We start from the raw sequence: 22,273 nt of genomic DNA, 5'->3' as shown, positions 1-22,273 counted from the left end.
GCTTGCTAGCCGCTTGGGGCATTGCTGTCCCTGTGGATAACGGAAACGAGAGGGAGTGTCGCGGCTCTTATGTTGAACTATGGTGTTCACACTTGCTACTGCAGTGCCACTGCTCTATGCCATTAGCTGTGGTGGCATTTTAGTTGTGTGTGTGAACCCAGCTTTGGAACGTAAGTCAATATGTCATAGATATTATAACCAATCCCACCACCACATTAGGTTGTAAAAAAAGAGAACTTTCTCCAGGTAAGAGTTTTGGAGTAAAAGAACACTCTCCAAGAAATTTCTCAGTTTCATATGAATAAAAAATTCGAAGGGCATTCTCTGACGAGGCGGTTCCTTCTCACTGTCTTCCCTCCTTGAGAAACTTCTTGGTGTGTGTCGCCTGCCATGTCTGGCACAGATCACACGCATAATGTTACATTCAATTCGGCTCACTCAAACAGGCAAATTGTTCAGTATATGGACCTGGCGTCAGTGTGTTCTGGAAGAGTAACAGTGCGTTTCAGTTTTACTTTTCTGTGCAGCAACAATACAAATATAACAAGACGATTGTGGACAGATCACGAGGATGGATTTTGTTGTGGTGTTAACCTGCCATTTTTACTAAAGAAGAAAAAAAACTCGGAAAAACTGAACGTCAACAGCTCTATTACGTCAAAAAGCGGAGAATGTTCTCCGCTTGTGAGAAGCTCCCCTAGTTTTACCCATACGAAATCAGAGGAATGTTCTTTGTTTTGAGCAACTTCCCCCACCCTTTTACTCACGCTGAGAACATTTTCGGGTGAAATATATACTCCGAATTGCTTTATTTGTGCGAACCTGATAATGTTTTCCGAAATTCCGAGTATAAAGTACATTCTCCGTTTTATTCACGCGACACATTGATTATGGCTAAAATTGGAAGCCACATTCTTGAGAATAGTAGTAAAAATACTCTCTGTGTGGTTTACAAAAACCTACCTCTAACAGCAAGCGCGATGAATGCTCCGAGAATAGTTGTCCGGCTGTTATCCTGAGTTTGTACAATCGGCTCTGTAATGTATCTTGTGAAACAGCTAGTGGTGTCACTTATCACGTCTTTTAACTTTTCGTGGCATGGAAAAGGTGTTGTCACTCGTGTTCCGCACGCAAATTAGGTGACGCATTCTGAGTGGCGTCATTTGAGTTTCACGTGGAAGCCCACACATGTAAAAATGAGATCTCTGCTTCGCTGCGATCCATCGTAGAAACTCTGGTTGTAACTGACCAATAGCTGCGGGGTAGACGAGAGATCTTCCACTGTATTGGCTCTCAGGTGTCTTAAACACATTCAAACTGCTGCTGTCTAGTAGTATGCGAAACGGTCAACATAACACATTGATCGAGGTTTTGGAAGCACTGTGTTTTTTTGGAAAATAAGTTTTATATGTTTATATAGTACTTTGTGTTCTTTTATACAAAATGACAACAGCGAAAGAAGAAACATACATCCCTGATATCATTGTTGATTCTACTTCTGGGGTGACATACAAGAAAGGGCGTTTTTTCGGAAAGGTGGGTTGCGAAAAAGGTGTTGGATTGGATGTGATTTTACTTAGATACGGAGTAACTGTTTGTGCTACATTATTCATCATGATTTGCAGGGTGGATTTGCAAGGTGCTATGAAATTACAGACACAAAAACGGGGAATATTTATGCCGGGAAGATCATCCCTAAACGCTTAATGAAATCAAGTAATCAGCGAGACAAGATTAGTCAAGAAATACAGATTCATAGCAGTTTAAGCCACAATAATGTTGTTGGTTTTTACGGATATTTTGAAGACAATTACAATATTTACATCGTCTTGGAGTTATGCCGCAGTAGGGTGAGTACGATTGTTTTTGCCGTGGTTTACGTCGGCGGTAACTAGTTGCAGTACATTGTGAATTTCTTTTTTAGTCGCTCATGGAACTTCATAAGCGGAGGAAAGCATTGACAGAACCAGAAGTTCGGTATTTTTTGCACCACTTGACTCTCGGAGTGATGTATTTACACCAACGTAAAGTGATTCACAGAGATTTAAAATTGGGCAATCTGTTTTTAAATGAGAATTTAGAAGTCAAGATAGGTGATTTTGGTTTGGCAGCGAGACTGGAATTTGATGGCGAACGAAAAAAGTAAGTAGTTATTCTGTATTAACGACTTAGGTCATCTAGTAGCTAAAGTGTTGAAATTGGTGTTGAAAGATCAATTTAATAAAGACTTGATTTCGTTACAGGACTGTTTGTGGGACACCGAACTACATAGCTCCCGAGATTATCAACAAGAAAGGACACAGTTATGAAGTGGATATATGGTCAATTGGCTGCATCATGTAAGTCTAATTTTATAATCAGGTTGTTATAAAATATAGCGATACCATCTATTTCTAAATAATAAACTATTATTTTTTCGGTTTAGTGCTTCTTTGGATTCTAAATTTCTGTGGTCAGAATGTGTATGCCCTGGTATGAGGTAGGCCCTGTGTGTGATAAAGATTTAACTTGTCTCATGTGCAAGTAGTAAAACAAGGTGTATCTTGAACTTAAATTGAGTGTTTATTCCAGTGCCTTGTAGTAAATTATTTTTGCTTCGCTTCAAAGATATTGTCCAGCTACTTCAAAATTACCAATAGGAACCATTCTCTATCCTGTTAGTTTCGAGGTGGTAGCAGATATTCTCGAATGCTTTGTTAGGCATATGATATGCTATTAGGCTATCTAATTCTTCATGTGCAACATACAGTGTTTACTCCCTATGTGAATAATTTTGGTACCATTATGGTGCTCGATTTAACATATAAAAATTCACAGCTTAGGAATTCAGGGTGGTAACATGTAGGAAAGCAGTGCACAGAAGAGGCAAATAAGCAGCAAAATGAGATTTATGAACGTTAAAGTGAGTTGCTGTGCTCTGTGAATGTGTTTTGCTTTGGAAGAAGGTCTTGTGACCGAGACCTAAAATGTATAACAGTTTTTCATTTATGCCTGTCTGCAGCTTTCTCGTTTATATGGTGCTTAATGAGCCACAATTTTCATAAAACCTTTATTCCATCCTGGACTTTACATTTTTTTGATTAGCAATTTCCTACAGCAGCTGCAGTCTCATGGAATGTGATGACTTCCTGTCACCATGGATTGTTTCTGCCCAAAGCAAAGTTAATGTGTAGCTACGTACCACAGCATTGTAGTATACACTACCTGTGCTGTGGGGATGGGGTGGTGCTTATTTCCTCCACACTTAACCCCTTCTCCCCCTGTCCACAGCTGCTTGTAACCTAGCCAGCATTAGTGTGCTTATGCCCGCAACATCCACTGCCAAAGGGGGTTGGGGGTGATATTGTGTGTATAGTTAATTGAAATTACATGATGCAGAAGGCGGCATATAGTCCTGTAACCTGGAATTCTAGTTTGAAAATGAACACTGTGGGCCCCTTTAGATTTTTTTTTTTTTTCATTCTTGGGATTAGATGGTCAGTTTTGTTTCCTTGAGCCATGGTTTCAGATTCTGTAGAATAAAATTTCTGTTCACAATGGTGGAAGACATGCTACAGCCTGTCATGTTCAGTGGTAGTGAATGTAACAACATATCATAGGAGATGTATAAAGTTCTGTATTCAATGTACGTGATAATGGAGTTGATGACTGAAAGTGGAGGTTATTAAAGGTACAACAACAAGACATATCCTAATCTATTGGATGCTTGCGTGTTTTCATGTGTGAAAGACTAACTTCAGAGCGCATTACTTTCCACACTTGCTAGCAACAGCTTTGTTCTACTGGTCTGTTTATTAAGTATGATTGATTTTGGCCCATGATAACATTTGCTCAAGGAAAAATTTCTTGATAGGCTTAATAGAAGGCTAGAAGTCTATTATGCTCAGGTAACAGATGCCCCATATAAAATGTCATAATTTCAGAAGTTACTAATGTGCAAGTACACTTTTTTAATGCATCTAAAAACATTTGTTTCCTTCTTCACTTCTGATACATGTTCAGCACAAAACCAGATCCTGTTGAGAAAATAGTAGAACAACCGATAACAAAAAACTATAAACATGTTATTTTCTGTAATGGATGATAAATGTGACGAGTGCTGTATGTGCCTGAGGAAGGAATTGCAACAGTCGCTTATGCATGGTGGTGATTTCTTCCTCCCCCCCCCCCCCCCCCCCCATATTTATCTCAATCTATAACACCCACGAATTCTGTGTGGCTAGAGTGTGAAGTTATTGCCAGCCACTCCTTCACTTAAACTGTACTAGGCCTTCTAATCAACATTTGTCCAGTTTGTGTTATCTTAACTGGGAAACTGAAAGCTAATACCAGTACTTTCTTTTACTTCTGAAATGCACAGTGGGCCACTGAGTTTGAAACTCTCATTTGACGAGCTAGAAGCTGTAGTGTCGAATCTCCTCCATTCATATTACACTGAGAGTAGGTTTGGAAATACACACAAAGCATGAATGTATTTAGACTTGGTGTTTTACACTCTCATTTCCTTACTTTAGCAGTCAAACATTAATCTTCTGTCCCATCATCACGATTTGAACTGGCTGCCTTAGGCAGGCAACACCCATCATTAGTGATGGGTGGGTAGAAATGTACACCTTATCTGTGCATATACGGATTTTACGAGTCAGAAGACTTCACCCTCCATGTGTCCGCAGCTTGTGGTCTTGCGGTCGCGTTCACGCTTTCCAAGCATGGGGTCCCAGGTTCGATTCCCGGTTGGGTAAGGGATTTTCACCTGCCTCGAGATGATTGGGTGTTTGTGTTGTCTTCATCATCATTCCTGAAAGTGGCGAGGTTCGACTGAGCAAAGATTGGGAAATTGTACAGGTGCTGCTAACCGCGCAGTTGAGTGCTCCACAAACCAAACATCATCTTCTTTTAAACCTCCATGTGAAAAGTTTACTAACTGAAAAAAGGGTACTATAGCTTTTGCAGCCTCATACCTGCTTTTTGGGTTATTTCACTGACTTTTGGGTATTAAGTTACTTACTTCTCAAAATAGTTGCAAATTATAGAAACTTGTTAGTATTTTGTCTTCACTCAGCTTTGTGAAGGATTCAAAAGTACGTAAACAAAAATTATAATTGGTTTCATGCACCATGTATCATTTGTATGGCCACTCTTAGTGACAGTCATTTGACATTCACTCACAGTCACCATCTGTCAGTGGTGGCTATGTGCTGACCATTTATGTAACAAACAAGATGTTCAATTTTTATGATGGAAGGTTGTTTTTTTTAAATTCTGTCTGCCCATTCCACCAAACATATAGAAAATTCTGGGGAAGTTCAGTGAGGAGTGTTCTGAGAACATCATGAAGTCGAGTGTTGAATGTAATACCTGTAATTATATGTAAATAAAGAAATTTAAGATGCAACATGTCTCCAAAATTTTGACTGTTTTCACACAGACAGGTAGTATATGCATTTGGGGACATTAAATGAAGCACAATAAGCTGTTTGTTACACCTTTTTGTGAGATTATTACACTTTGTACCTGTCCCCTTCTATTCCATGTGTAAACATCTCTCTCCCTCCCCCCTCCCCTGCCCCCATTTTTTTTCTGCCTTTTAATAGATTAGACATTCTTTTCCTGCTCTGTTCTTCAACAGGATTTTAAGATTTGCTTCAAGCAGAATTACACAATGATCAATACATATTAAAAGGTAATTTATGTAAAGCACCAGTAATTATTCCTGCCACCAGGAACAGTGGTTAACCTTACTAACAACAGTCAACCTCAGTGACAGTGGTCAACTTGTATCTGTGAAGTCTAATGAAATTTAAACAAGGATGCTGTAGCTGTTGACACTTAATTTAGTGCTGGCATGAATTTAACAGTTCCCAACTATTGACTGTGTACTGTCTTGTTCACAGCATTAGTGTTTTACCAGAACTGATTTTTCACAATAAAATCATGCCAAATGTTAAGAAGTTGTGTTCCATTCCAGAAGAATTTAAGACTCAGTTTTTCGAAATTGATAGCATCATTCAGCTGTGTGCAGTCGTGAAGTAAATTTATCCGCGGATGATGAGTATCAAAGAAACAGAAAAACTGAGTGCATTCGGAATGACAGACATTGTAAGAATGTTGAACTTTGCTAGTTGAAACCTAAGCAAACTACTCTAATGCACGCCTTTGCTTCAAATTCTGAAAAGCAGTAGTATCTGAATGATAAGTGCAGATGTTACCTTGGCATTAATCCAGTCAGGATTCCAGCCCACAAGGTTAACAATACTGCATCTAATCATTTTCGAGAGGCATACTCAAAGGTTAATGTCTGCCTCCTTAGCTGAGTGGTTAGTGCGTCTGCCATACAGCGAGCTTGGGTTTGATTTGTGGCAGTTGGAGATTTTCTCCGCTTGGCAACTGGGTGTTCATGTCGTCATTATTTCATCCTCATTGATATGCAAGTTGCCCAATGTGACATCTGAAGACTTGCAATTCGGCGACCAAACTTCCCCAGGTGGGGACTCCTGGATGTCAATGCAATCAGATTTTCATTTCAAAGGTCAATACTGGATGAGACCACTCTGAGAAAAAGTAACATACAACCAATTTATGAGAATGTTTTAAAGAAAATGAGGCAGTCAGTAAATTTTTGAAGTGGGATTTGTTTTTTGATGAATCTACTGATATGCAAAGGTATATTCTGAATGTGTTCATTTTTGTCCATCGTGCTGTGAATTGGTAAAACCTATCCTTTTCAAAATGTATGAACTTGAAGATAAATGCCTGCATGATAATGCAGTTATTCAGTGAACAAAGTATGAACCTATAGCTAGGGGCTTACAGTATGAAATTCCGGCTTATGAATGACACATCATGCTGCATATTTTCAGCTTTTCAACAGTTAAGTAGGACATAACCCAACCTCAACAATGTGAGATGTCCAAATTGTATTTGTGAAAGTAACAGGCTGAATTACTGCTGGGTAAACGACTTTATCGTTGCTCTGAAGAAGATTCCGGTAAAGGCTGCCAGCTATTAAGTTTACTGTCAAGAAATAGCAGGGCTCCGTTTTCCACAGTTTCCTGCCATCGCAAGGTGGGATACTGGTATAAGATGCACAGTTTTCTTGTGCAAATCCATTGATAAAATCAAACATTTCAAATGTGCCCTAGCCTCGCTGGATCCATTAGCCATCAAGCAGGCCGAGCAGTTCAAAGACCTAGAGTTGGAACTTTTTGTGGTTTATGGCTACAAATATTTGCTTGATGTGATTAAAGATTTGGAAGATGATGGTGTGGATGGATTAGGAGTAACAGTGGAAGGAGTGTTAGGGACAGCCTTGGTGGATTTACTAAAGTCAGATTCGAATTAAATTTGAAGAACATTCCAGATGTGTAAACCTCTTTGAGTGCTGATAAGATAGGGTCCCTTATTTTCAGTAGGTGTCAAACAGATCTTTGACAATATAGGGAGTTATTGAGCTCAAAGCTCCAGTAACTTGGTGCCAAAAACATTGAGATTATGTGTGTAATCCAGTATGGCAGAACCCTGTAAATGGAATAAAGTTAATGTAGCTGATTTAAACCCGAATAACATTATTTCATTAGATCCTTTTTTGTATGTATTTCCAGAACCTTTTTGCCCTTCTGTTCTTACCATAATTTGCATCTTAAAATCCTTTCACAACTTATAAACTAGTGTTTCTTGTCTTCATTGTTAAGTAATTTCTACTTCTGAACCTGGAGACCCTCACTTTCTCTATATTGACAGCCTGTGCCCAACTGCCATGTCATTTATCATTTTGCTGTTTACTTATTTCCCATCAATTACAAATTGCATGTTATCATGTGACTGTTGTGCTTGCAGTCCATTCTGCCTACATCCATTCTTATTTCTTTCTATACCCAAGCTCTGTGAAGAAATGGTTTGCACACTGCACTTTCGTACAGGAGGACAGCTGTTCAAATCCCCAACTTGATATCCAGATGTAGCATCCCTGTGATTCCCTTAAGTCATGTAACGCAGATTCTGGGACAGTTCCTTCAAAAGGGCACAACTGATCTCCTTCCTGATGCAAGATTGTTCTCCATCTCGATGACATTGTTGTTGGTGGGTCATTAAAGTTTAATCTTCCTTATCTTTATCTATTTACATATTAAATATGTTGCCTCATCCTTGTGTATCTTTCCATGTATTTGTGCCTATCCCACTTCTGTTAACACCAGATCAGTTTTAATAAGCTTTCTGATGTGATCATTACCAAATAACGTACAGTATAGGGAATTATAATAGTTGCACAATTGGCATAATGTTGTCAAGATCGTATTCACAAGTTGGTAACTAAAATATGTGAACTTATGACTGCAATGATGATATTTGTGTGTTTCTGATTTAGTGCTTTAGATTGTTGTACTGTTTGTCTTGAGGAAAAGCGCCCTGGGCAATAAGAGGGAGGCTCGTAAAGTAAAACACAATTTTTTTTTATTTTATTTATTTTTTTATTTCCCCCCCTGATATTGCAGCTGGCATGTTGAAATTCCACTGCAATGTAATTTAAAGTTTGTACTACACAGTGTATTTTTTCATATGCAGCTGTAATGAGAAAATCCTGAACTAAGAAACAAACATAGCGTGCAGGTTACTGTTGTTAACTTACGAAGAGCAGTGAAGTATAGTTAAATATTTATGGGTCAAAGAGCAGAAATAGAGTGAAATTCCCAGGAACATGTGTGGCGAGTATGGGGACAATTGTATGGGCCATAGCAATGTCTCCACATAGTGAGCATTTTTCAAGGACAGCAAAGTGAACCTTAGTGATTCATAACACTCTGCTTGGCTGGTAACAGCTGCAACCGTGCAGAATGTCGGAGCCATTGAGGCAGCAATTTCGAATGACTGGGGTGTGTGCTACTGTGAACATTAGGGCAACAGTTGAGCATCTCCTGTGGTGTGTGTGATATTGTTCATTACATACAGAAATTTCATACAGTTAGTTCTCACTACTGTATTTACTCGAATCTAAGACACACTTCTTTCTGGTTTTTGTAATCCAAAAAACTGCCTGTGGCTTAGAATCGAGTGCAAAGCAAGCAGAAGTTCTGAAAAATGTTGGTAGGTGCTGCCACAAGTAACTTCTGCCGTCGAATATATGTAGCGCTACACAGGCATGCTTTCAGGCACAAAGATAAATACTGGCACCAAAACCTCTCCGTTAGTAAATGAATTAAGGTGAGTTTTTTCTGTACTGCGAAAATCCGACTGGCAAGACTGTTTGGGATGTTTGTCAATATGGCCAACTGTACGTTCTGAATTTTTTCCTAGCTGTCAGAAGAGATGGTTGCTAGTAGGAAATTTTATGAATTGTGAATTACATTCAGTATTCTCTTCACCATAAGAATAATACGAATATAAACATTTTGGCATGTATTCTTTCATGTTTGCTGCTATCTCATTTAAATCCTGTCTGCCTAATAAACTACGAAACTAGTGAGACAACAGCAAACGAGGAAGAATATACATATCATGTCATGTTTGTAATCGTATTATTCTTATACCTAATAGTGATACAGTCAGAAATGAAGCACGGCAATTGACTAGATGTTTGAATCTAAGATGACTCTAATTTCTGTGCAGAATGTAATTTACTAAAGAGGCGTCTGCAAAGATTTTCAAACGCAGAAAAATTTTTGGTCAACTCTCGTTCAGAACATCATCTATCATACGCAGTCTATTATTTGGTTCTTGTTGATCGTCATCAAAGAAAGGAGCAGTGTAAGTAACAACAAATAAGTCTCGTGCCATTGTTTTGCCAATGAGACGTTTCCTCGCGGCAACAGGCCGTAAACACTCATTATCAGAATGCGACAAGCAATGCATGACACAGTACCACAGTACAGTAATACATTTTCAGCTTAGAGTGACGTAAACACCTGTAACAAAGAGTACGGCACTTATCACATCAAAGAAAAATAAGCAATCGATTCAAACCAGACGAAGCACATGAAAAAGGAAGAGTACCCGTATAAATACGGACGGAGCACCTGACGCACAGCAATGGCTAACTGGTCAAGCTTAACTGCTAAGCTTAAGACTCAAACCAAACTACTGTAGTTGTATCGTCATTCATTCGACCTAAATTGTGTCTCGTATTACAATGGACCAACTTTGTTTCGATTTGCGGGTGTGGCCTAAAACTTTTATCTCCCCTTGAATTTCGAGTCTCAAATTTCAGGTGCGGCTTAGATTCGAGTAAATACGGTAGGTGTCTAAGAACCTGACAAACACAAGGGCCACTGAATAATGACAAGCTTGGATCACTGAACACATTATGCTGCAAAAAATGGCACAGCTTTCTGAAAGGAGTCATCGCTGGTGATGAGTCGTGGACAGGCTTAACCGTACATGCCTCTCTGGAGTGGAAACATGCCACTGGTTCCACACTAAAAAAAAACAAAAAAAAAGTGTTTCAGTGTGCTTGTGACACTGTTTTGGAATAGGCATGATGTGCTATTGGTGGACTCCGCTGAACACAGGACCACAGTCAGTGATGCAGTCTACATTAAAACTATGGTTAAGTTGCATCATTGTGTCCTTCATGAGAAAAGCCACAGCATTAATGCTGGCGGTGTCAAACTTCATGACAATGCTTGCCCCTTTGTTGCTGTTCCTGTTTGTGAGAAAATCGCCGGGTTTGGGTTGAAGGTGTTCCAGCATCCACCGTGCATTTCAGACCTTGCACTGTCGGACTTTCACCTGTTTGGTCCCATGAAGAAATTCCAGACCGACAAACGCCTTCGCAACAGATGCAAAAGTGAAATCAGCAGTCCACAGATGGCTATACTGCAACCAAACGGACTTCTACGAACAGCGAATATTGAAACTTGTAGCATGATGAGAGAAATGTGTTGAACATAAGCTGACTATTTAGAAAAGTAGGTGAAGATGCTAGTTGATTTGTGGTGTTTTTTCGTTTTGTTACTTATTGAACTTTCTGGCAGTAAAATTATTGTGCGGCACTATCTGATCATCCCTCTTATCTTTCATTTCTTTTACGATAAACTTCAGTAAACTGGTTGGGGGTGGACTTCGGAGAACAAGAAACACACGAACCAGCATTTAAAATTGAATTAAAAGAATTTCCAAATGACTACTACTCTTATGCAGTATGCCTAGAAGAATTTTTGGATATAAATTATTAATTTTACAATTACTTAAAAGATAAAATAGTGTGTAAAGATACCTTCTGTTAAACTGACATATTAAACATTGTTACAAGGTGTTGTGTTCGTGACCTGTGGAACAACTATTAATCAAAGGCAACACTTACACTGCTGGGCAATAATTGAATTCAGTTTTTAACTGTAGCTGGTAATATGAAATATTTATATGTAGTGTAAATAATGAGCGATGTAATTAAATTTATTCACTGATCTCTCTGACAAAACTATTTTAGCTAAGTGCATTCTGAAAACTAGACTATTTCTCTTGGCCTTAGTTATTGTAAGTGATGGTACTTCCCAGCGGAGACTTCTGCCTGAAAACCTAATTATTATTACTATATGAAACTGTATTGAATATTTAAACAGTCGTCAAGTAATGTATAAAATGCTTCTTGACAATCGCCTGCTTTTATATGAACTCAAACATCGAGTGGTTTGTCATAGGCCATCTTCATGGATTAGGGTTAAAACAGTTTAAGCCACATCGCACCTGTTGTTAATTCAATAATGAACACGTCTCATGTGCAGAGGATGTCATAAATTCCAGTGCACAACACAGGACTTTCCAGAAGCAAACCTACTAATAAGTGTAAACAGAGCTCTGGCTTTGCCCATGAGTTATGGCCAATTATTTAAGTAATGACAGCTATGTGTTGTTGCAGCTTCAACTATTTTATCCCTGATCTGTGAAGATGATCTGTGACTGAAACTGGTCAATATTTGGGTTTAAAATAAAAGCAGCTGATTGTCAAACATGTAATTGTCACGAACCTGTATTGGGTGTTATGCCTGGTTAGTTACTTGTGGAGTAATAAAAAAAGTCATGTTGTGGCTGTTGTATTTTACTGTTCTTGGTTGAGTGTTTGAGAGTTGCCTTATTTATGGTCATATGTAGTTGGTTAAGTTAATGTATGTCTTCCAGGTACACATTGTTGATTGGGAAGCCACCATTTGAAACAAGTAGTTTAAAGGAAACCTATTCAAGAATAAAACGATGTGAATATTACTTACCGTCACAAGCAAAGATTTCAAAATCAGCCGCAAAACTTATTAGACAGATGCTTCAACCAGATCCAAAATCCAGACCAAAAATTTCGGAGATTCCTCTAGCAGAGTTTTTCACTGACGGTAAGTAGCTCCTCATTCCTTCTTATTCGAGTTGGGTTATGTAAGTTTCGCTTTCACCTTTATCATATTGCTTCCCCTAATTTTCATGTTAGAATTTATTGGGAAATTTGTTAGACTGATTTTCAGCTAGAGAAACAGGATTGTCATTGTTGACACTGTTACATGCCAGTGTTCTTACTGCCAGGAAATTTACAATTTGGTTCCATGTAGGCATGCCTGACCTTCAGTACACACATGGAGTTTAGTCAAGCATTTAGTGCTCATTAACATTTTGTTTGAGCAGTTGTGTATTTTGTATTGAGAACAGTTACACACGTCATAACTGTTTTGCATAAATAAATGTTAAGTTAGATACTGAATGAGCCGAAGATTCCTAATATCTAGTAGATAGAATGTTTAATAGTTTCATTTAGAACTAAAAAAACACTGGAATTGATTTACTTGCTCGGGAAATAATAATAATAATAATAATAATAATAATAATAATAATAATAATAATAATAATAATAATCCCTGTGGAGGCCCGGGAAAAGAATAGGCCTCCAGTATGTTCTGCCAGTCGTAAAAGGCGACGAAAAGAACAAACCACTAATAGGGCTAACCCCCCTTTTAGTGTGATTAGTTGGTTCAGGACAGAACTAAAGAAGCCTCGGACAAGCGCCGTCATGGTCGGGGACGACGCTTGAACCTTATGCCCGCCCACAATGGTAACGACACTGCTAGCCAACTGGAAAATGATTTAAATCCAAATAGAGGTGTTTTGCAGGATATGCTTCCTGCCTAGAAGGAAAACAAAGACAGAGGATGAGATGGTCAGATGAAGTTAATCGAAACCTCATGTTCTGTTATTACCAAGCAACAAACCTAGGAACCAACACAACTGGATACAGATCACAAGTATACACAACATTTATTACCAGATACCCAGAATTAAAATTTTTAACAGAACGACGACTAGCTGATCAGATCCGTGTAATAATAAAAAATAACAGGATACCCCAGTCAGAATTAGAAAATATCAAACAACAAGTACAACAAATACTGGAACAAAATAGTGTGCAATCAGAAGAAGAAGAAGAAAATACAGTAATGGACTCAAACATCCCAGAGCGAGCAAACAAACAAAGAACAACGTGCACCAATTAAACAATCAGAGGAAAACGAAATCTTAAGACAGCCACCAGAACAAGCACAAATAGAACACGAAGTGACACACATGTTAGATACAGAAGAAAAATTTCAGCTAACATATATAGAATACAAAGACACAAATACAGACATTAGACCATTCTTGCATAGACCGCCAAATAACCCACAAGTCGAAACAACAATAAAAACTATCAACACAATCATACACAACAAAATAAATGAAAACACAACTATGGAAGAGTTACAACTACTGGTTTATATAGGAGCACTCACTACACTAAATATACACACTAGGCAGAGATCAGAACCAACCAACACACAGAAGAAACCCACAAAACCAGCATGGCAACACAGGCTACAGATCAAAATAGAAAAACTGAGAAAAGACATCGGACAGCTAACACAATTTATAAGAAATGAAATCTCGGAAAAAAACGAAAAAGGTTAGGTAAAATCTCACAACAAGAAGCGACAGAGCAATTAGACGAAGAGAAGCAGAAATTACAAGCATTAGCCAAACGACTTAGAAGATACAAAAAAAGTGAAAATAGAAGGAAACAAAACCAAACATTCAACACAAACCAAAAGAAATTTTACCAGACAATAGATAACACACACATTAAAATCAACAATCCACCAAACATAACACATGGAACACTTCTGGAGCAACATATGGTCAAACCCGGTACAAGATAACAGGCATGCACGGTGGATACAAGCAGAAACAGACACATACAAGATGATACCACAAATGCCTGAAGTGATAATTTTGCAACATGAAGTCACCCAAGCAATTAATTCTACTCACAATTGGAAAGCCCCTGGAAATGATAAAATAGCAAATTTCTGGTTAAAAAAGTTCACCTCAACACATTCACATCTAACTAAATTATTTAACAGTTACATTGCAGACCCATACACATTCCCTGATACACTTACACACGGAATAACATATCTGAAACCTAAAGATCAAGCAGACACAGCGAACCCAGCTAAATATTGCCCCATAACATGCCTACCAACAATATACAAAATATTAACTTCAGTCATTAAACAGAAATTAATGACACATACAACGCAGAACAAAATTATAAATGAAGAACAAAAAGGCTGTTGCAAAGGAGCACGAGGATGTAAAGAGCAACTGATAATAGATGCAGAGGTGACATATCAAGCTAAAACTAAACAAAGGTCGCTACACTACGCATACATTGATTACCAAAAAGCTTTTGATAGTGTACCCCACTCGTGGTTACTACAAATATTGGAAATATACAAAGTGGATCCTAAATTGATACAGTTCCTAAACATAGTAATGAAAAATTGGAAAACCACACTTAAAATCCAAACAAATTCAAATAATATCACATCATAGCCAATACAGATTAAGCGTGGAATATACCAAGGAGACTCATTAAGTCCTTTCTGGTTCTGCCTTGCTCTGAACCCACTATCCAACATGCTAAATAATACAAATTATGGATACAATATTACTGGAACATACCCACACAAAATCACACATTTGCTATACATGGATGATCTAAAACTACTGGCAGCAACAAATCAACAACTCAACCAATTACTAAAGATAACAGAAGGATTCAGCAATGATATAAGTATGGCTTTTGGAACAGACAAATGTAAGAAAAATGGCATAGTCAAGGGAAAACACACTAAACAAGATGATTACATATTGGATAACCACAGCGACTGCATAGAAGCGATGGAAAAAACGGATGCCTATAAATATCTAGGATACAGACAAAAAAATAGGAATAGATAATACAAATATTAAAGAAGAACTAAAAGAAAAATATAGACAAAGACTAACAAAAATACTGAAAACAGAATTGACAGCAAGAAACAAGACAAAAGCTATAAATACTTATGCCATACCAATATTTACCTACTCATTCGGAGTAGTGAAATGGAGTTACACATACCTAGAAGCACTCAATACACTTACACGATCACAATGCCACAAATATAGAATACATCACATACATTCAGCAACAGAAAGATTCACATTAAGCAGAAAGGAAGGAGGAAGGGGATTTATCGACATAAAAAACCTTCATTATGGACAGGTAGACAATTTAAGAAAATTCTTTCTAGAACGAGCAGAAACTAGCAAAATACACAAGGCAATCACTCATATAAATACATTGGCTACACCACTGCAATTTCATAACCACTTCTACAACCCTTTAGATCACATAACATCAACAGATACGAAGAAAGTAAATTGGAAAAAGAAAACACTTCATGGCAAGCACCCGTATCATCTAACACAGCCACACATCGATCAAGACGCATCCAACACATGGCTAAGAAAAGGCAATATATACAGTGAGACAGAAGGATTCATGATTGCAATACAGGATCAAACAATAAACACCAGGTATTACAGCAAGCATATTATAAAAGATCCCAATACCACAACGGATAAATGCAGACTTTGTAAACAACAAATAGAAACAGTAGATCACATCACAAGTGGATGTACAATACTAGCAAATACAGAATTCCCCAGAAGACATGACAATGTCGCAAAAATAATACATCAACAGCTTGCCTTACAACATCAACTTTAAAAACAACACGTTCCTACATACAAGTATGCACCACAAAATGTACTGGAGAATGATGAATACAAATTATACTGAAACAGAACCATTATAACAGATAAAACAACGCCACATAACAAACCTGACATCATACTCACCAATAAAAAGAAGAAATTAACACAACTAATCGAAATATCCATACCCAATACAACAAATATACAAAAGGAAACAGGAGAAAAAATTGAAAAATACATCCAACTGGCTGAGGAAGTCAGACATGTGGCATCAGGATAAAGTTGACATCATACCAATTACACTATCAACTACAGGAGTCATACCACACAATATCCACCAGTACATCAATGCAATACAGCTACATCCAAACATATATATACAACTACAGAAATCCGTAATTATTGATACATGTTCAATTACCCGAAAGTTCCTAAATGCAATATAACACATACCGTACAGTTAAAAGGAAGTGACGCTTGATCAAGGTCCGTGTCACTCCATTTTTAACCGGACTTAACGTCTGAGAAAGTGAAAGAAGATAATAATAATAGTCTATACATATATCAAGATACAAATGGTTAAGAAATATGTGTTATTACACAGAGGGCAAATTAGTTTGTACGCCCCAAGTTAAAATTTGGTTTGTTCTAAATTATGAAAAGGGTAGATCACTACTTACCATATAGAGATGTTGAGTTGCAGGCAAGCACAAGAAAAAGCAGCTAAACATGTGAGCTTCCGACCGAAAGGCATTCTTCTAAAGCACACAAGTATTCTCTCTCTCTCTCTCTCTCTCTCTCTCTCTCTCTCTCTCTCTCTCTCTCTCTGTGTGTGTGTGTGTGTGTGTGTGTGTGTGTGTGTGTGTGTGTGTGTGTGTCGTAAGCACAATTTGCATGCACATGATGATTGTCTCTAGTCACAGACTGGACTGCAAGTAAATGCACATTATGGGAGAAGGTAAGGGTAAGGAGTAAATCTGGACAGTGAGGGTAAGGGGTGGGTTGGGGAAGGGTAGGGATAGCAGGGGAAGAGTGGGGAACTGTGAAGTGGTGCTTGTAGGAGTATCCAGGGAACTGGTTGGGACAGGGTAGGGCAGCTAGGTGCAGTAGAGGTATTAAGACGAGAGAGAGAGGGGGGGATGTAGAGAATGGGGAAAGACTTATGCAACCACTAGTTATTTTTCCACTCTACAACTCCTCTACTTTTCCTCTTCCCTGCTCCTCCTCCACCCCCTTGTCTAGCCTCCTGACTGCACCTAGCTTTCCTACCCTGTCCCTGCATGCCCCCAAAGCAGCACTTGGCTGTTCCCCACTCATAACCTGATATCCCTCCCTGCCACAACCTTCTTATTAACCCCCCCCCCCTCCCCCTGCACACACACACACACACACACACACACACACACACACACACACACACACACACTGCTTTGACAGTGTTCACATTACTGTGAAGTTACTAGTTATCATTGTCATACATCATGGATTTATTTATGTGCAATAATATGAGTAGGTCATTCACATAGAACATATGGTTCCAGTGAAGCTCATTCAAGGGGCTCCATATTTTCCACTCAGGTGGTATTTTATTTTCATTAACCGTTATTTGGTTTATCAAATTTGATTTCAAAAGTACTGGTTTTTAGTTATTTTGTATCTTAAAGTTCCTTAATATGCTATGAAAGATGGTGTCAAATGCCTTGGTTAGATGTATTAGAATGGCATAGATTGGGCCTTGAATAGTTGTTAAATTCACCAAAGTCATTTAATTGGCCTTCAACTAGAGTTTAAATAGTATGGGTACTATTGTTGCAGATCTGTAATTTTAAGGTGAATTTCTCTCTCTTTTTGTTGTATATGAGCGAGACAGTAGTCAGTTTCAGGCACTCTGATACAGTGAAACAACGGAATGCAAGTAGTATCTACTCTGCAGGTCTTCAGTTCCAGAGTTCCTCAGAAATCCAAATACGTCCAGTATATTCATAGGATATAGCTCACCACCCAAATTTTTTGCAAGTCATCATTCAGTTCCGCTGCTTATAAATTGGGAAGTTTATCCACATTGTGATCTCAATTATTTTCATCTGACATGGCTAATTTCATAAAATCTATAAAACTATTACTTAGCTCATCTGCATTTGGTTACAGGTAAATTTTTTGCAGGGGATAGCTGTTACCTGTCTTCTTTCTGCTGTTAACTAATTACCAAATATCTTGACATATGTTACAGGTTGGCTTTGTCTTCGCGGGAAAGATTTTTCCCTAAATATTCTTTCAATTTGATGTGTAAATGTCAACAAGTTGTTACTGCAATGTTTGCTATGATGATGATTGTTTTAAATCCTTAATCAAGACACAGGCCAGTCAGTTGCATTTCTCTTAAGTTTCTTCCGTGTATGTAATCTATTATGTTCAGTGATGAGGGGACAGCAATCGATAAAGACAATAGTAATGGTTTGTAAGAAATAGTAAAAAATAATCAGTTACTGACTCATTCTCCATGACATTTATTCAAACACTTCAATGAAGGTGTGCCCGCTTAAGTTTCTTCAGATGCTTCTTCATTTTCTGTAAGTTTTTGTCAGTCGTGTTAACGCCATTAAATGGTTTAATTATGACGTGTGTGTGTGTGTGTGTGTGTGTGTGTGTGTGTGTGTGTGTGTGTGTGTGTGCGAGAGAGAGAGAGAGAATACAAATATCTAAGTTCCCAAAAAGTTCAATGGGAAATCCATAATGTGGGGTACATGAGAAGATAATGGATAAGTCTACTTCATGCCACTCGTAAATTAGAAATTTCTCCCATTAAAATCAGGCACAGAAAACAAACTAGTTACCCTAAATAAATCCATTCTATGTTCCCTATCTCTGGGACAGTGTAATAATGATCATTCTCCTTGTAGTTAAGTAACGGCTTAAGCTTAACCAAATATTGGTTTCGGGGCTTGTGTGGATCGTGTACCGTTATCTGTCCTCTATACACCTTAACTACCTTATTTGTGTGAGTGATCTGAATCTTTTGCCCATCCCTTTTCTAGTATGATGGATGGAAGATGGCTTTTTGGGTGCAATGCAGACCAGTCAAACCCATCTGTAAACATTTTTACAGGACTTGACATTGGGTAGTCCACACTCGGCAACTTCAGTCTGCATAATCTTACGTAAAGCATGCTAAGTTTTGAGGCACTTCCCCATTATTTGAATTTTAATCTCTAGTAATGTTTTGTAGTCACTAATATTGATAATGAAACATTGATTTTTCAGGCTTGTTACCAAAGCAGTTGCCAACAACTTGTCTGACAACAGCTCCAAGGTTCGATACTGTAAAAGCGGTGCAAGGAAGACGACCTCTGCTTGAAGTGAATTCAGCTGGTGAGTGTTCACTATGTATTTAGTGTGTAGTTATGTACTATCAAGATTAGTTTCTATCTCGCATATCTCTTATTTGCGACATATTCCACATTTTGTGGTAGGCCGTCCTTCAATGTGGCGACCCATTGAACTGCTTGCTTCACAAGTGCAAATGGATAAACAGGGTGGCACAAGCATGCTAGAGTGTTTCTGGAGGCATCAGGATTGTACAAGCTGCTTGATACTTAGTTTGATTATGCATGTTCTTTTTATAATTGTTTTAATCATCTCATGAAGTACATTTGCAATCCATTTGGCTTGCATGCAGGAGACGTGTCAAAAATTTACTAAACAATTACAATGATTTTTACATTAATAAGTAATAGCACTATAATGTATAACAACATTACAAGGATAACATATTGTACCCAGCTCAAATTTCCAGTTTGTCCTGCATTAATTCATCCACTAAGTAATAACACTTCAGTGTCAGTACCTCATATAGCTTTCTTTTGAGTGAACCTAAATTCATCTGCATCAACTTGTTCTCTCTTAATTTATTACAAATTTTCATTCCCATTCCCTGGGCATACAGTCAGAGGCGGTGGGTGGGGAGCATAAAATTTTCTTTGTTTCTGGTATTATGTGAATGGACAAAATGGTTTCCCTTAAATAATTCATGTCTGGTGTACAAAAATATAATAAATTCGTGTGTATAAGGAATGTTCGTGAAAATGTTAGTGTGTGCACGATTCAGCCTGTGCACCAAAAATAGGGCGGCTTTTGCAAGCATTTGTCAGTGATTTGAGAGGATTTAATATTTATTTGGTCCTGTTAAGTTAAATCCTTACAAAGGTTGTACTTAATGTAGGACAGGTCAATGAATATCATATTAAGTGGAGAAAATCAAGAATACCTTCAGATGGTTTCTGTAATGTGTCTGCTGTGAATAATTAAGATGAGAATAGTATTTTCTTTTCTTAAACGTCATTCCACTCAACATATCACATTCCCTCTTCTGTATCTTTCCATAACACAAGCACAAAGGCAGCCAAAGCCAACACACAGTCTTCGGTGCTCAACATTTTCAGGTAAACTGACACTTGTACAACTGTGCTTCAGCCATGTGGGCCACAAGGAATTTACGCATGTTTGCACAAGCATAGATTTAGCTGTGTAGTCACCTTTATCTATATAATGTTCGGAAAAGGGCATGATAATGGGTAAGTCTACTTCATGCCATAGTATTTTAGAACTGAAAAGAAAATGTAAATTGACAATTCAAACAATATTTGTTAGAGATAATAATTTTTAGATTGACAATTTTGAGACCACTTGCCCTTCATTCTTGCAGTTCAACATTCCTTTTATTGTGATTCTCTTTATATTCTTCATTCTGTCTGTATCTGGTAGATTCATCTTGGTCTGGGGTTAAAAAACTCTAGGGTTCGGGAACTCTAAGGTATGCGATGTCTCTCTCCTCTCCCTCTTTCTATTATTTTCTTTTATGCCTTATCCTGAAACGTGCTAGTGTTTGTAGTTGATAAAGTCCTGGTTTTACAAATTGTGTATCCGCAATTTCAGAATTTTAAACAATGGAAAATCTAGGATGGAATGTAACAATATTATGCAAAGGTAATTGCTACTCACCATATAGCAGAGTTGTTGAGTCACAGATAGGCACAACAAAAGACTGTCAGAAAGTGAGCTTTCGGCAAACGAGCCCTCTGTCGAAAATAGACAGCGCACACCCACACCCATGTGACAGCAGTCTCGTGGCTGCTGTAGATTTACTGAACTCAGTTCTTCCAGTGTTGATAATGGTGTGAACTTGCTGTTGTTAAGCAGTGAAATATCCATAGTATGGAGACTAATAAAAGAAAAGCAAACCGACAGGGAGGGGGGGAAAAAGTTAAAAAACATTAGTGTAAATGAAGCATTGATTAGTTAGTTCGCATGGATATGTTCTAATGTGGATGTGTGTAGGTATAAGTGTGGTACTTAAGCAGGGTTGCCACTAGTTCTGGAAAGCAGGGAATTTCAAACATGACAGGGAAATTTTTTCCCCTCAGTAGATGAAACTGTTTGTTTCCTGAGATGGCTGGGTGCAGCTGAGAATGTGTGCCGCTTCCCTAATCCCTCGATTTCACTGCTTCTCCCCCTTCTACTACTTCCCTCAGCTTGCAATCAGTGATGGCACCAAAATTCTTGCCACTGGCTTAGCAGCTACCGAGGAGAGAAAGGGGCATGAGGAGTGGTTTGTTTGGATCTGATTCTGAGAGGCTGGTGATGAAGCAGCTGGAGATGGCGATCGTGTGTGATTGTGTGAATGTGTGTACTCTCGTTTTCTGACAAAGGCTATGGCCAAAAATGTTGTTGAGAGAGTGTGGTTGTCTTTTCTATGTGCCTGTCAGCAGCTCAGTGATCATCTTTATGGTGAGTTGCTACATATTCTTACTGGTAGTGATTCTCAGAGTATTCGTGCAAGCTATCTGTTACATGGATTGATCATCACAATCACATTCCATCGACAGGGTGTCTGTGACAAGTGAATACCTGGCCACGCAGGTGGACTTCAATGACGAGTCAAAACTGCAGGCCATTTCTTTAGATATCTCTTAACAGATTGGGCCTGCTGATCTGAAGCCCATTGTTTCTCACAAGTGTGCAGGCCCTGCCCATTAGATCTAGTCTCACAGATCTGCCTGCAGGCTGGGTCTGTTTGTGTGGCATAATGCAGCGGATTTTGGTGGTTTATCTGTGGACCCAGGACTGCAGTGCTCCTCGCTAGGCCATAGGCCAAGGGCATTGGATTTCAGGAATAGTGACAGTCTCACTGCAAGTGCATTCTACAGTGCAGCATTTTATAGACTATTTA

General features: G+C 38.3%; 1 protein-coding gene across 1 annotated transcript in view; it reads left to right on the top strand.

The window, feature by feature from the left end:
* The first annotated feature begins 1,308 nt into the window (after window positions 1–1,308).
* LOC124776231 (serine/threonine-protein kinase polo) overlaps window positions 1,309–22,273 on the top strand; it is a 77,705-nt gene continuing 56,740 nt past the window's right edge. The window contains exons 1-6 of the mRNA XM_047251090.1: window positions 1,309–1,536; window positions 1,626–1,850; window positions 1,925–2,142; window positions 2,244–2,339; window positions 12,112–12,317; window positions 19,309–19,416. Of these exons, the coding sequence (XP_047107046.1) occupies window positions 1,444–1,536; window positions 1,626–1,850; window positions 1,925–2,142; window positions 2,244–2,339; window positions 12,112–12,317; window positions 19,309–19,416 (946 nt within the window). The 5' untranslated portion in view covers window positions 1,309–1,443. The remainder of the gene's footprint in view (window positions 1,537–1,625; window positions 1,851–1,924; window positions 2,143–2,243; window positions 2,340–12,111; window positions 12,318–19,308; window positions 19,417–22,273) is intronic.

Source organism: Schistocerca piceifrons, chromosome 2 (assembly GCF_021461385.2).
Source record: "Schistocerca piceifrons isolate TAMUIC-IGC-003096 chromosome 2, iqSchPice1.1, whole genome shotgun sequence".
NCBI lineage: Eukaryota > Metazoa > Arthropoda > Insecta > Orthoptera > Acrididae > Schistocerca > Schistocerca piceifrons.
The sequence above is the reverse complement of the archived record's forward strand: the minus strand, read 5'-3'. Positions and strand labels throughout refer to the sequence as shown.